Source organism: Vipera berus, assembly GCF_964194415.1.
Source record: "Vipera berus genome assembly, chromosome: 2".
In the NCBI taxonomy this organism is placed as follows: Eukaryota; Metazoa; Chordata; class Lepidosauria; order Squamata; family Viperidae; genus Vipera; species Vipera berus.
In genome coordinates, this window is record NC_138203.1 from 231,742,847 (window position 1) to 231,755,168 (window position 12,322).

Below are 12,322 nucleotides of genomic sequence, written 5' to 3' on the forward strand. Positions count from 1 at the left end.
TGAATTTTCCCTGCCATTAATGAAAATGTGCACAGCATTTTGTACAGGGCTAAAAGAAATGCATTTGTATGCATTTGTATGCCTTTGTATGTAGATTAGCTGTGGCTAACAGAATGTTACTAATACACACTTCTAGGACAATGGAACATTCGTTGTAAATCTGTAGACCGCATCATTATCTATAGGCAGTTCCTTTTGCTTCAGTCACACATACTCAAAGGCTCAGAGAGTCATGCACACACTCAGAAATGTAATTCATTTGTTATAAGCAATTACATGAAGCATAAACACATCTTGTAGTCAAAGAAGGAAGAATGACTGCAGTGTTTCACTAAAATGTTTCCCATCCACAAAATAATTAAACAATATCCAGACTAGTAACACTGATCCAATGATGCAACGTTTAGTGATCTTAGATGCACTAGCAAATAAAATGATTAGAATTTATTTATATAGAGCTTAGTTCTACATATTCATGGAATGCCTGTTCCAGTAATTGAACCACAAATCAAATCCAAAGCACGACACAGTCCATATGCAGTTCCTTTTTAGTGTAATTCTGCCTTTAGTGAGCAGGCTGGAGTTCATTTCTGGCTGTGACACTGACAGGCACCAAAGACTGTCTACTTGTGTAATAAACCAGCACCGCTCAACCAGACATTAGAGCTCAACCATATGTACCAATCGGATTAGTCAGATGGTAGGACTAATGCCAAGAGGACCATATTAACTGTCATGGTTCCTATAGATAGAACCGAATAAATCATAACTCTGAGGCTTGAATCTTCCTCAAAGCACATGTTGATTGATACAAAATATTGACACAGTCAAAAGTGAAACCAAGTCTGAAATTTCCTCCAAAGAGTTACACTATTACAAAGTAAAAGTTCCCCCCTAGTGCTATGCAATAACTATGCAACCCATTAGAGCAGTTCGGCAGGCTTTCTGGCAGAATGTCCAACCCTCTTCTCCCAAGAAAGAGAATGATCTTTGTTCCCACAGGACACAATATTGTTTGGACTAACAAAGATACTTCATCTGCCCTCCCTTTTGTGTGGCAACCTAGAACAAGCAAGATGGCTGCAGCCAGTTTTGTTGTAGAGTTGACACTAACTTACACTGGAGACAAGGCTACATTGTTTAGGCAAAGTCCATAGGAGGCCTTAGTAGCCCATCAGGAGAACATAGCCCAAAATCTAAAACTCCTTTACTACTTGAGGAGATTCCCTAAGCCCAAAATCTAAAACTCCTTTACTACCTGAGGAGATTCCCTAAGCTATCATTTTGGAAGCTTTCTGTATGAAGCAGTTGCATAGAAACTGAAGGTTCTTCTTTCAGTTCAAACATTAATTCTCATGATGCTTTGTGGCTGCCATCCAACAAGGTAGATATTTATGAAATTGATGTGAGTCCAGATGCAGAAAACTGCTGAACCGCCAGTATAGTTTCTTCTCTTTTCTCTTCTTTGTCAGTTCTCCTCTGTCAAGTGTTTAACTTTCTCATATTGTCTTAGTTTGATAGCAGTACATTCCACGCATAACTTTTGCAGCATATCCCCAGACTGAAGAATTTGCTGAACATTACTTACATAAAATTGGTATCCAGTTCACAAATTGGATCAGATTCCAAAGTGCAAGCAATGTGCTTTTACTCTATTGGTCTCTTCTAGTCACCTGTGCTACAGTTAAATCAGTACTTTCAAAAATGTAAGAAACATTTTTAAAAAGGCATAATTATTGCAGCCTTCCATAGGGCTGCCATTAGTATTTTATGGGAAAGAACCTCAAGGCAATACTGTTTCCATCACAAAGATATTAAGCAAGGTTAACATATGTAACCAAGAAATTACGCCAAGTGTGTCATTAAGCTCCGATTTTCACATTCTTGGATTTCCTTGCTCTCAGCAGCTCTGCTAGCTCTTATACTATCAGCAAGGATTATTTTCTATACAGATGATTTTCATTTGTAGAAAATGGCCTCCTCCTCTACAAGCCTATGGGCAGATTCTACTCTTGGCTGAACAAAACTGACCTTGGTAAGTGTTCATTTTTGCTTGCCAGAGAGAGCAGGGGTTATTGCACCCCTTAATAAATATACACAGTCCGTTGCTGCTGGCACAACAAACATAAAATGGCATCAAAGTGGCTGGTTGGGCAAGACATACAACCACCAAGGTCTTGGAAACAAAACAAAATTGTTTCTAGAGCAGGAATTAAAACCTTAGGGAGTAATTATCTTTTCCTGTATTTTCTAGCTTTGTTTATGCCACAGTTTTTATGGTCTGCTTTTTGTTTATCTGCACAGTTTAGGTGTGGCTCTGTCTAGAGGACATGGCAAATATTTTTTCAGAGGGAATGTGACAATAGAAGAAGGTAATACTTTATTGCACTCAATTAGATTCCCATAAACCATGCTATTGTGCTGATAATAATGAACCCCGGGTATACTAATCACCCAATAGGTTTAGTATATACACTTAGTATATATTTGACATCTGTGTCCATGAATATATATTTGTGTGCAAATGGGAAAAATGCTTTCAGTGTGAGTATTTGTATTTTCTTGGCAATAATACCACAAGGGTTTTCAGCTGCCTTTTTCTGAAATACCCCTTTGACTTCCCAGTCTAGCATGCAGCTCAAACGTTTCCCATTAGATTACTAATGGAGTCCATTTCAGGTTCCTTACTTTTATGTTTTGGAATTGCACATAAATGCTCGCTGATAAAAACCTATGATGTTAATAATACTAGGACTGAAGCATGGATTTTTATCCTTAGACAAGAAGAAAAGCTTTCATTCTCCTGTGGTCATGATGTTTTGTACCTACTGTGGGTGCAAAAATCATTCATTTACCCCTGGTGTCTCAAATTAAAGACAATCCAATAGCAAGTGATGAGAAAGACAAGCTTCTTGGTATACAGGAAAACCATTTCCACTCCTTGTAAAGAGAACTAGATTAGACCATGGGAAGGGCAATTTTCCATGCTACTCTTGGTAGCTTTTGTGACATTTATAAATTCCCAAAACCCCCACTCACAATTGATGCTCTGCCAAAAGTGATTCTGCTGCCATTACTATTAGGATTCTGGTTTGTCTTTAGATTGTACAAATGTTTCCATTTTTTTTTCAACGAACCGGCTCTCGATAGCTGTTTTCCAACTGTTAGAACATCCAGATCTCTGATCCTTCCTTATTATTAACAGTATTAACAAATCAGGGTTGCCTTTCTTTTAGTTTGCATTCTGAGGTGGAATAAAATGAGGTAAAATAGCAACCTGGAAAAAAAATCAAACTTGGCAGATTGTTTATCCCTAACTATTTAGTTAATCCTAAGCAAAAAAAGAGCATTAAGTACACAAAATGACAGAAGCTAGGCAGTTGCAAGACACCTGCATAATCTGTATTGTTCCCCTGATTTTATGTGGCAATAGCTGCTTCAATCTTTAAATAAAAGATAGGAGAACATTAGGAGGGAAAGCCACAAAAAGGCAAAGAGAAGAAGACAGGAGTGGAAAACTGAAATAGATGAACCAGAATTTCCTACATATTTGTGAGTCATATTTGTGATAGAAGAATGACATACCATCATTCATTAAGGCATATTGAGGGAGTTTTTTGTTGTATTTTTCAAGAAGGAAGACTTTTTGACTTCTATGAATGTTATTCAAAGATTGAACTAGTGCTGTTGTGTGCCTCACAGTGACTCTTTGTCATTTATTCTTCTTTTAGGATTACATGATTTAGAACAGCCTGATGTCTCTTTGGCAGATGAATGGTAAATCTGCATGCAATTGGCTTGTGATGTTCTTTCTGTCTGTACTTGGTGTGCCCAGTCCCCACTTATGGAAAGACAAAAGGAGATCAGGCATACTAACATTTGTTACTGTTATTTTTAACCACATATTGTCCTCAGGTCATATTGCAACACAGACCTGCATCCGGAACACCGCCAAATGACTCAACTGAAGGCAATTAAAAACTACCTCACAGGGAAAGAGTCATTGCTTCCTTGTGAGTATATTACTGATCACAATTAAATTCAGATGAATCTAGAAAGTTCCTCAAATAAATATATTGTGTTTGCTTTTTTAAAGAAAGATTCATTTTTATTTTTAATGGAATAAGGCATCCAGGACAAACAATATAGCTCCTGTATCTTTAAGTTCTGCCTGCCTTTATCTATGGAGATTCTCAGTCATCCAGATAATGGTTGTCCCGAAGGTGCTTTTTCAAAAGACAGCTGGACTTTCTTTGTTTTTCCTTTTTTTTATTAAAGAGTTTTACAGAAACAAAATTTTACAATACATCCTCAAATTCCCCCCTCCCCAAACCACCCCACTTCCCCCCCACTTCCCAGAGCTAAATACAGGGTTATAGTTATAATAATCATATTATAAATAAGGATTATCCATAATATAAAATTAACCAAGTTCATAATGTGCTTTAACTCCCCTTTAACAAAGATACATACAAAATACTAAGACTAAAATCAATAACAATATCCCTCTAAAATCTACTCATAAGCTAAATGGAACTTTTTAGTCCCATATTTATTCTGAATATAATCTATCCATCTCCTCCAAACTGAAATATATCTTTCCTGTGAATGATCCTTCAAATAAGCAGAAATCTTAGACATTTCTGCAAGATTCGAAACTTTAAACACCCATTCTTCTATAGTAGGCAAACTATCCTTCTTCCAATATTTTCCCACCAGTAACCGTGCTGCTATCATATTCAACATCAAATTGGTTTCTTTAACATCACAATCTACAACAATACCCAATAAAAACAATTGCGGAGAAAACTTTATCTTTCTCTTAAAAATCTTTTGAATGTTCCACCAAATTTTAATCCAAAAAGCTTTTATATTTCTACAAGTCCACCACATATGAAAATAGGTGGCTTCTAAACTACCACATCTCCAACATTTAGACTGTAAGTTAGGATACATGTTAGACAACTTCTTGGGATCCAGATGCCATCTATAAAACATTTTATAAAAAATTTCTCTTAAATTTTGAGCCTAAATTTAACATTTCTGACCCAAATTATCTCCCAAGTATCCAGCGGAATTGGTTCCTGAATATTTTGTGCCCACTTTATCATACAATCTTTAACTAATTCCGTTTCTGAGTCCAATTCAATTAAAACATTATATATCCTCTTTATATGTGCACAATTTAAATCTCTAATTTGTTTTACTAAATTTTGATCTGTAATTGTGATGCCAACCTTTTGATCTGACTTCCACCTAACTTTCAATTGAGTATATTGAAACCAAGAGTAACTTATATTTTCTTGTCTTAACTCCTTTAATGATTTAAGTTGCCAATCATTCCCTTCCAATCTAAGTAATTCCTTATTCACTCCCATAGATACGCCCACTATCACGTGTCCAGGAATTCCCCAAATCGGTATTTTATAATTTAACTTATAATAATACTTTTTCCAGACACACAACAAAGCACTTCTAAGGATATGAGATTTAAAAGCCCTATCCACCTTCTTATCATAAAGCAAATATGCATGCCATCCATATACCAAATCCCAACCCTCAAGATGAAGTATTCTCTTATTAGTTAAGTTAAGCCAGTCACTAATCCACGTCAAGGCCACCGCATCATAATACAATTTCAAATTCGGCGCCTTAAGTCCCCCTCTTTCCCTAGCATCTTGTAAAATCTTAAATTTAACTCTTGGTTTTTTCCCCACCCAAATAAATTTATTAATATCCTTCTGCCATTGATCAAGGTTGGCATCCTTTTTCAATATAGGTATCATTTGAAACAAAAAAAGAAACTTTGGCAGAACATTCATTTTAACAACTGCAATTCTTCCCAATAAAGATAATTGTAGTTTTTTCCAATTATTTAAATCCCTTTGCACCTTCAACCATAGTGTTTCATAATTATTCTTATATAATTTTACATTTGAGGCTGCAATATACACTCCTAAATATTTAACCTTTTTCACTATTTCAAAACCTGTTAATTTAGTTAACATATCCCTCTCACTCATAGATAAATTCTTAGATAATATCTTAGTCTTATTACTATTCACCTTGAACCCAGAAACTTTACCATACTGAGTTATAATTTCGATCAAATCTATAACCGACTGTAACGGTTGAGATACTGTCACAACCAAGTCATCAGCAAAAGCTCTCTATAATCATTCTGTTTTATTTTAATTCCCTTTATCATAGAGGACTCTCGAATTTTAATTAATAAAATCTCTAATGTTAAAACAAACAATAATGGTGATAGGGGGCATCCCTGTCTTGTACCTTTTTCAATTTTAAACGTCTCTGTTAGCCCCCCATTAATTATAATTTGTGCAGTTTGTTGTTGATATATAGCTTTAATAGAATATAGAAAGCCTTCTCCAAAATTTATCTCTTCAACAACTCTCAATAAGAATTGCCAATTCAATTGGTCAAAGGCTTTCTCTGCATCCAAAAATATCAATGCTGCAGGGACTTGGTTGTTCTTATCCAAGTATTCAAGCAAGTTTACAATTTGTCTTACATTATATTTCATATACCTTCCAGATATAAATCCCGATTGATCACTATAAATATATTGTGTTTGCTTTTTTAAAGAAAGATTCATTTTTATTTTTAATGGAATAAGGCATCCAGGATAGCTCCTGTATCTTTAAGTTCTACCTGCCTTTATCTATGGAGATTCTCAGTCATCCAGATAATGGTTGTCCCAAAGGTGCTTTTTCAAAAGACAGCTGGACTTTCTTTGTTTTTCCTTGAAGACGTTTTGCTTCTCACCCAAGAAGCTCCATCAGTTTTGACTGGATGATGAGGGGAAGGGAATGGATGGATTAGTTCCATCCCCCCACAACCAATCAGAACTGATGAAGCTTCTTGGATGAGAAGCAAAATGTCTTCAAGGAAAAACAGTTTCAAAGGTCTTTTGAAAAAAACACCTTTGAAACTGTACCTGGCTTCTTCAAGTCCAGTATTAAGGGTGATAGAAGTCCAATCCTCTTTGTACCTGGCACACTTCACTATAAAATCTAGTGTAGCAGGACACATGAAAGTAAATCATTAAGTTCACTGTGGACTTGTACATGATTGCAGCCACAAAGATTGAATATGTGGGTTCAAGTAGTGTTTACCTCTCAGCTTCAAATCTTTCATATGCACAATACAAATAATAACAATGACTAGTCTTATTCTGCAATCAAAAGGCAAACAATAAATAACTGATTTGTTTATGCAAACACTGGCTTTTAAAGTAGGCAGTGGGATAGGGTGCAGTAGTATAGAACTTCCTAATGAGCATAATACCAGCAAGATGAATTATGTATTAACTTTGAAATTGAAAAGGGGATATTTGAAATTAAATTTTGATATGCAAAAGAGAGATAAAAATATTGCTACCCTTCCCTATCTCAAAAATAAATAAGGGAATTGTCCTTCATTTCCAACTTCTTTTGAAATTAAGTTTTAAACAAGAAACCTGTAAACTTCCTACCAATAACTGGTGTGGTCAGATTTAGTGTCATAAGAAGATTCCATACATGCTTTCCTTGAATGTTTTGAAACATTACAGGTGACAAAGAACTGATACAGGAAGTCTTATTTGATGCAGTGGTGAGTGCCCCAATTGAAGCTTATTGGACCAGCCTTGCACTAAATAAATCAGAGTGAGTGATAAGACTTTTTTTCCTTCTTGTTGTATTAACTAATGTGGATATGAATATAACTTAGAACTGTATAAATTCTTTGTCAAGATGCTTCACTTATGATCAAAGAAGATTCTTGCACATAGGTGTAAAAGTGCCACAGGTAATCCAAGGTTTGACATGACAGTTTTATTCACCACCTATCATGGTGGGATTCCACAATGGACATTTGTGTGCACCTCCCAAAGATCCTGGGAGAACCATGGGACAACTTTGCTGAGCTCCAGGCTTTCATAAGATGAATCCAAGCATTTCATGAAGGATTGTATAACTTCTTAAACAAATATATACATTTATGTATATCAAAAAGCACCACAGTGAAAGTAATTGAATATTTTTTTTAGGAAATTTATATGACCTCTTAGTTTAAACAAATAACTCTGGGCAGCTCACGGGACAAAACAACAAATACAGCAGAGATACAGATACAGAGAAACAAGATAAATGTAAAATATCACATATATAAAAGATCCTGCAAATATGACATTAATTAGTGAGGCCAGATATCTTTGTGACTAAGAAAACCAATAAACCAAATCTCTAAAATAAAAATGGATTGATTTTTGCTTATTGAATAGCTGTTCTGTCATCTCAATAAAGGTTTTTTTGTGTATGTGTGTGATCTGGTGATCTGGCTTGAGGATTTGTAATCCATAAATAGATTACGTGTGGATCCTTTTTTTTTCTCCCTATGCTACTGAGATTTTTGCTGCCGCAGCTTTGTAAACTTCACCCCTTCATTCAGGAATGATACATTTCAGTCATGCCTTCATTTGGACATTGGGGGTATGTTTAAATTTTCATTAAAAGTTTAAGTTGATTATTGAATTTGGTAAACTGATTACAGTTGCACTCCTGGTTTCTACACATTTTGTGACCTTGAAATAGGCAATAAACTATTTTACTTTGCAGAAATAGGATGCTTTCATGCTGTTGCTGCTTTTCAGAAATTCAGACAAGGGTGTAGAAGTTGCTTTCCTTGGAACTCGGACGGGCCTTTCTCGGATCAATCTTTTTGTTGGGCCAGAACAACTAACAAATCAGTAAGTACTAAAACTAGGTATAGTAACTATACTGTACTGAGAAGAGGAAGGATACTTGTTATAGGGAGGCTCTCAACCTTTTCTCTCCATCTAGTGGTGGTATCAGGAAAAAAAATATCAGGGGGTTAAACAAATTGCAAGTTAGGTGGGCTAGCTGTCTTTTGCAATTCTTAGGAAACCAAATAATAGTTCACATGAATTTCAAGAGATTCATAATGGGAAGGAGGGGAGCCACCCTGGAGCTATGCCCCTGTATTCAGATTTCATCTTTCAGAACATAGCAAACCAAATTGCTTTGTTTCTTGAATAACTAGAAATGCCATGAAATTTACCACATTGTAAATTTTCTTCCATGTGTATGTTTGATTCTGATATCAGACATGTTCTTCAGCTCATTTTCTTTTTTATTATGCTCAAACTCTTTGGCAAATAAGGAAGCAAAATGCATTGCCAGGATATATATCACATTTGTGCACTTAAAAAAACAACTGTGGGATGTTTTATTTCAAAATATTTTATATCCAAATCCCGGATACTCAGGAATGGAACATTAAGCCCACCTGGCATTTTCCTTATTGAAATAGCACACATGCAGCTTATCTACAGAGGATAAATTAAATCCAATTTCATTGGCTTCTGCTGGAGCAAATCAGGTTTCGCAATACTCCTCAGACTAGAACCAACATGGTGCCACCCAAATCTGCTCCGGAGAATCCACAGACAGAAGAAGGGGGATTTGATCCCTGGTGGCACTGGATATACTGGGGAAAAAAAACCACAGTGGACATTACCATACATTTTCTCTCTTTTGCTCTCCCTCCCTCTCTCCCCTTTCCCTCTCAATAAGCGAAATTCTTGAGTTTTGTTTCTGGCAAGGGCCTAGTGGCTACTTAAAATTGCAAAAAGTCCAGCCAACCAACAAAATGCCTCTTGTTTTTTTCCTGCTCTGTTTGTCTGTACTTTAACTGGTTATTGATTCAGAACAGGATTCCCTTCCAATGCTTCTGCCTTTATTTTCCTTTTATTCACATTTCTTGTAACAGAACAAAGGGAAGTGGCAGATGAGAAAGACACTCCCCAAATGTCTTTTTTGCTGGGATTACAAATTTCAGAATGTGGAAAATGACATTCACTGCCTTATTAACCCTGGAGAGAAAATAAGCCAGGCTTTACAATGTCTGATTTATTTATTTAGGTAGCTAATTTATATGATCATCCATCAATTATAACTAACTAACCGTAACGTCAATCAAAAATAATTCTGAGCTAAAAACAAAAGAATAGAACACAATGTGGGTTTTGTTTTTGTTTTTTTAAAAGGTAGGTAAGTTAGAGGATAAGTGAAAAACGAAATGAAAAAGAGCATTTTTTTATTTCCTTCTGTTTTAAGAGACTTCTTGACAGCTGAAGACAAGGAAAATATTTTTAATGCAGATCATTTCCCACTTTGGTATAGAAGAGCTGCTGAGCAGATTCCAGGAAATTTTGTCTACTCCATTCCATTCAGTACAGGTTTGCTATGGAATCACACTTTATCTTGCTGCTAATTCTTAAACCAAAATCATCTGGTTAGGTTTGAGACTTAATATCACTTTGCATGTCAAAACATGACAGGGAATGACAATTTGCAAGGGAGAACTTTACTGGCAACACAACAGAAATGGTTTGGCACAGTCCTTTTTCTGGAGTGCCTTTCCAATGTACCATTCTAGCCTACATTCTTTGGATTTCCTTGGCCTTAAATCCAACTAAACCCAAACCTGCTTATTTGTTCAAGATCAGCCAAGGTCAATTAGGGATAACAAGTTGCAAACAGAATTACTTTAAGGCTGTTTTTATTTGTCATGGCAGACCTCAGAAATGAGAAAGAGAAACTTTACCTGATGTATGTTATACATCGATTCTTCTGTATCCTTGTTTGGCTTTGGCATCTGGAGAGAGTAGGCCTATTTTTTCTCTCCATTATGCAACCCTCTTTCCTCATGGAATAGGAAGGTTAGGCCCCCTCTTTCTCTCCCTCCTCCATTTTTTTTTCAAAAACCCCCCAATAACTCTTGATAACCACAAAGGGAAACTGATTTCAAAAGGGTCATGGCTGGGAGACAAAGAAAAGTGCCAAATTAGCACCTATTTAATGTAGGCATGTCTAACCTGCTGCCCTGGACATCTAGTAAAGTAGCCTCACAAGATCATAAGCTTTTAACATTATTATGTAATATATGTACATTAACTAGATTATATATCTTATATGTAGCCAAGACAATTCCTCTTCACGCAATGTGACCCACGCAAACCAAAAGGTTGGTCATCCACGCTTTAATGTAAAACAAGAAAAGAAAGGGAGCCACATATCACATATCCAGTGTAATGTATCCAATCATAATACAAGGTACCAGAATTGGGTAGACCATAGATAATGTGCATCTCTCACCCAGTATCCTGTTTCTAGCTCCTTGTGCTGTTTAGAAACAAGGGGAAAACTGTCAATTTTCCCGGCTTTCATGAACCTTAGAAGTTACCCTCCAAATTAATGGCAAAGCATGCCCCCATTTCAAAGAAATGGTGTGCCCCTGATTTAGCATGTCAACCTCTCTTGTTAGAGTCGGTGCTATGGCTCTTGCCACACAGAGGGAGAATTTGGACCTGAATATCCATTTCTTTTCCATTTACAGAAACAGCAAACAAGAGCAATGTGGTGACAGCAAGTACCGCCATACAGCTACTGGATGACCGAAAGTCACCTGTGGTAGCAGGTAAAAGCACAACATTTATATACAGTAACTATGATTTAAATGGGATTTCTTAGTTCATAGGAATTCTCACTGAAATACTATTTTGGAAGAAAGTTCAGTAATTCACAAATCTGGAACCTAACATTTGGAAGGCCTTTTTAAAACATTTGCTCCTTGTCTTGAAGAGAGAAGATTTTTGATATGTTGGAACTAACCTGAATATAATCGTTATAATTTATAAATATTGGTCTGGGAAGTTCTGTAGTACATCAGGTATTTTCTCCTAGATAATATGTTAAATAAATTGATTCACCTTCATTTGTGATTAGGTGGTTAAGACTGGAAAGTGGGAGACTGTGAGTTCTAGTCCTACCTTAGCTATGAAAGCCAGCTAGGTAACCTATGGCCAGTCGCTCTCTCTCTCTCTCAGCCCAACTCATCTCACTGGGTTGTTGATGTTTTTGTGGGATAAATAGGAGAAGGAAAGTGTGTTGGATATGTTCGCTACCTTCAGTTATTTGTAACAACAATAAAGGTGGGACAAACAAATAAATGAAGCATCTGTCTATTTGTTGAATTTTTAAAATGTATTTATAGATTGTTTATTTAAATTTGGGGGCATGGGATGGCTCGGTGGTTAAAGATGCTGAGCTTGTCAGCTGGAAAGCTGACAGTCTGGGTTTGAGACCTGAACACTGTGTGAAGGGTGAGTTCCTGTTACTTGCCCTACCTCCTGCCAACCTAGCAGTTCGAAAGCATGCAAATATCAGTAGATAAATAGGTACTATTATGATGGGAAGGTAGCATTCCAGGTGCCTTGGCATATAGTCATGCTGGCCAC

The 12,322-nt window shown here is 36.3% G+C and overlaps 1 protein-coding gene across 1 annotated transcript in view; it reads left to right on the forward strand.

The window, feature by feature from the left end:
* Positions 1-12,322, forward strand: part of CACNA2D3 (calcium voltage-gated channel auxiliary subunit alpha2delta 3) — a gene marked incomplete at its 5' end in the record, with an annotated part of 625,719 nt that overhangs the window by 516,168 nt on the left and 97,229 nt on the right. The window contains 7 exons of the mRNA XM_081319069.1: positions 2,305-2,372; positions 3,732-3,777; positions 3,916-4,013; positions 7,574-7,667; positions 8,654-8,749; positions 10,140-10,261; positions 11,422-11,502. Of these exons, the coding sequence (XP_081175195.1) occupies positions 2,305-2,372; positions 3,732-3,777; positions 3,916-4,013; positions 7,574-7,667; positions 8,654-8,749; positions 10,140-10,261; positions 11,422-11,502 (605 nt within the window). The remainder of the gene's footprint in view (positions 1-2,304; positions 2,373-3,731; positions 3,778-3,915; positions 4,014-7,573; positions 7,668-8,653; positions 8,750-10,139; positions 10,262-11,421; positions 11,503-12,322) is intronic.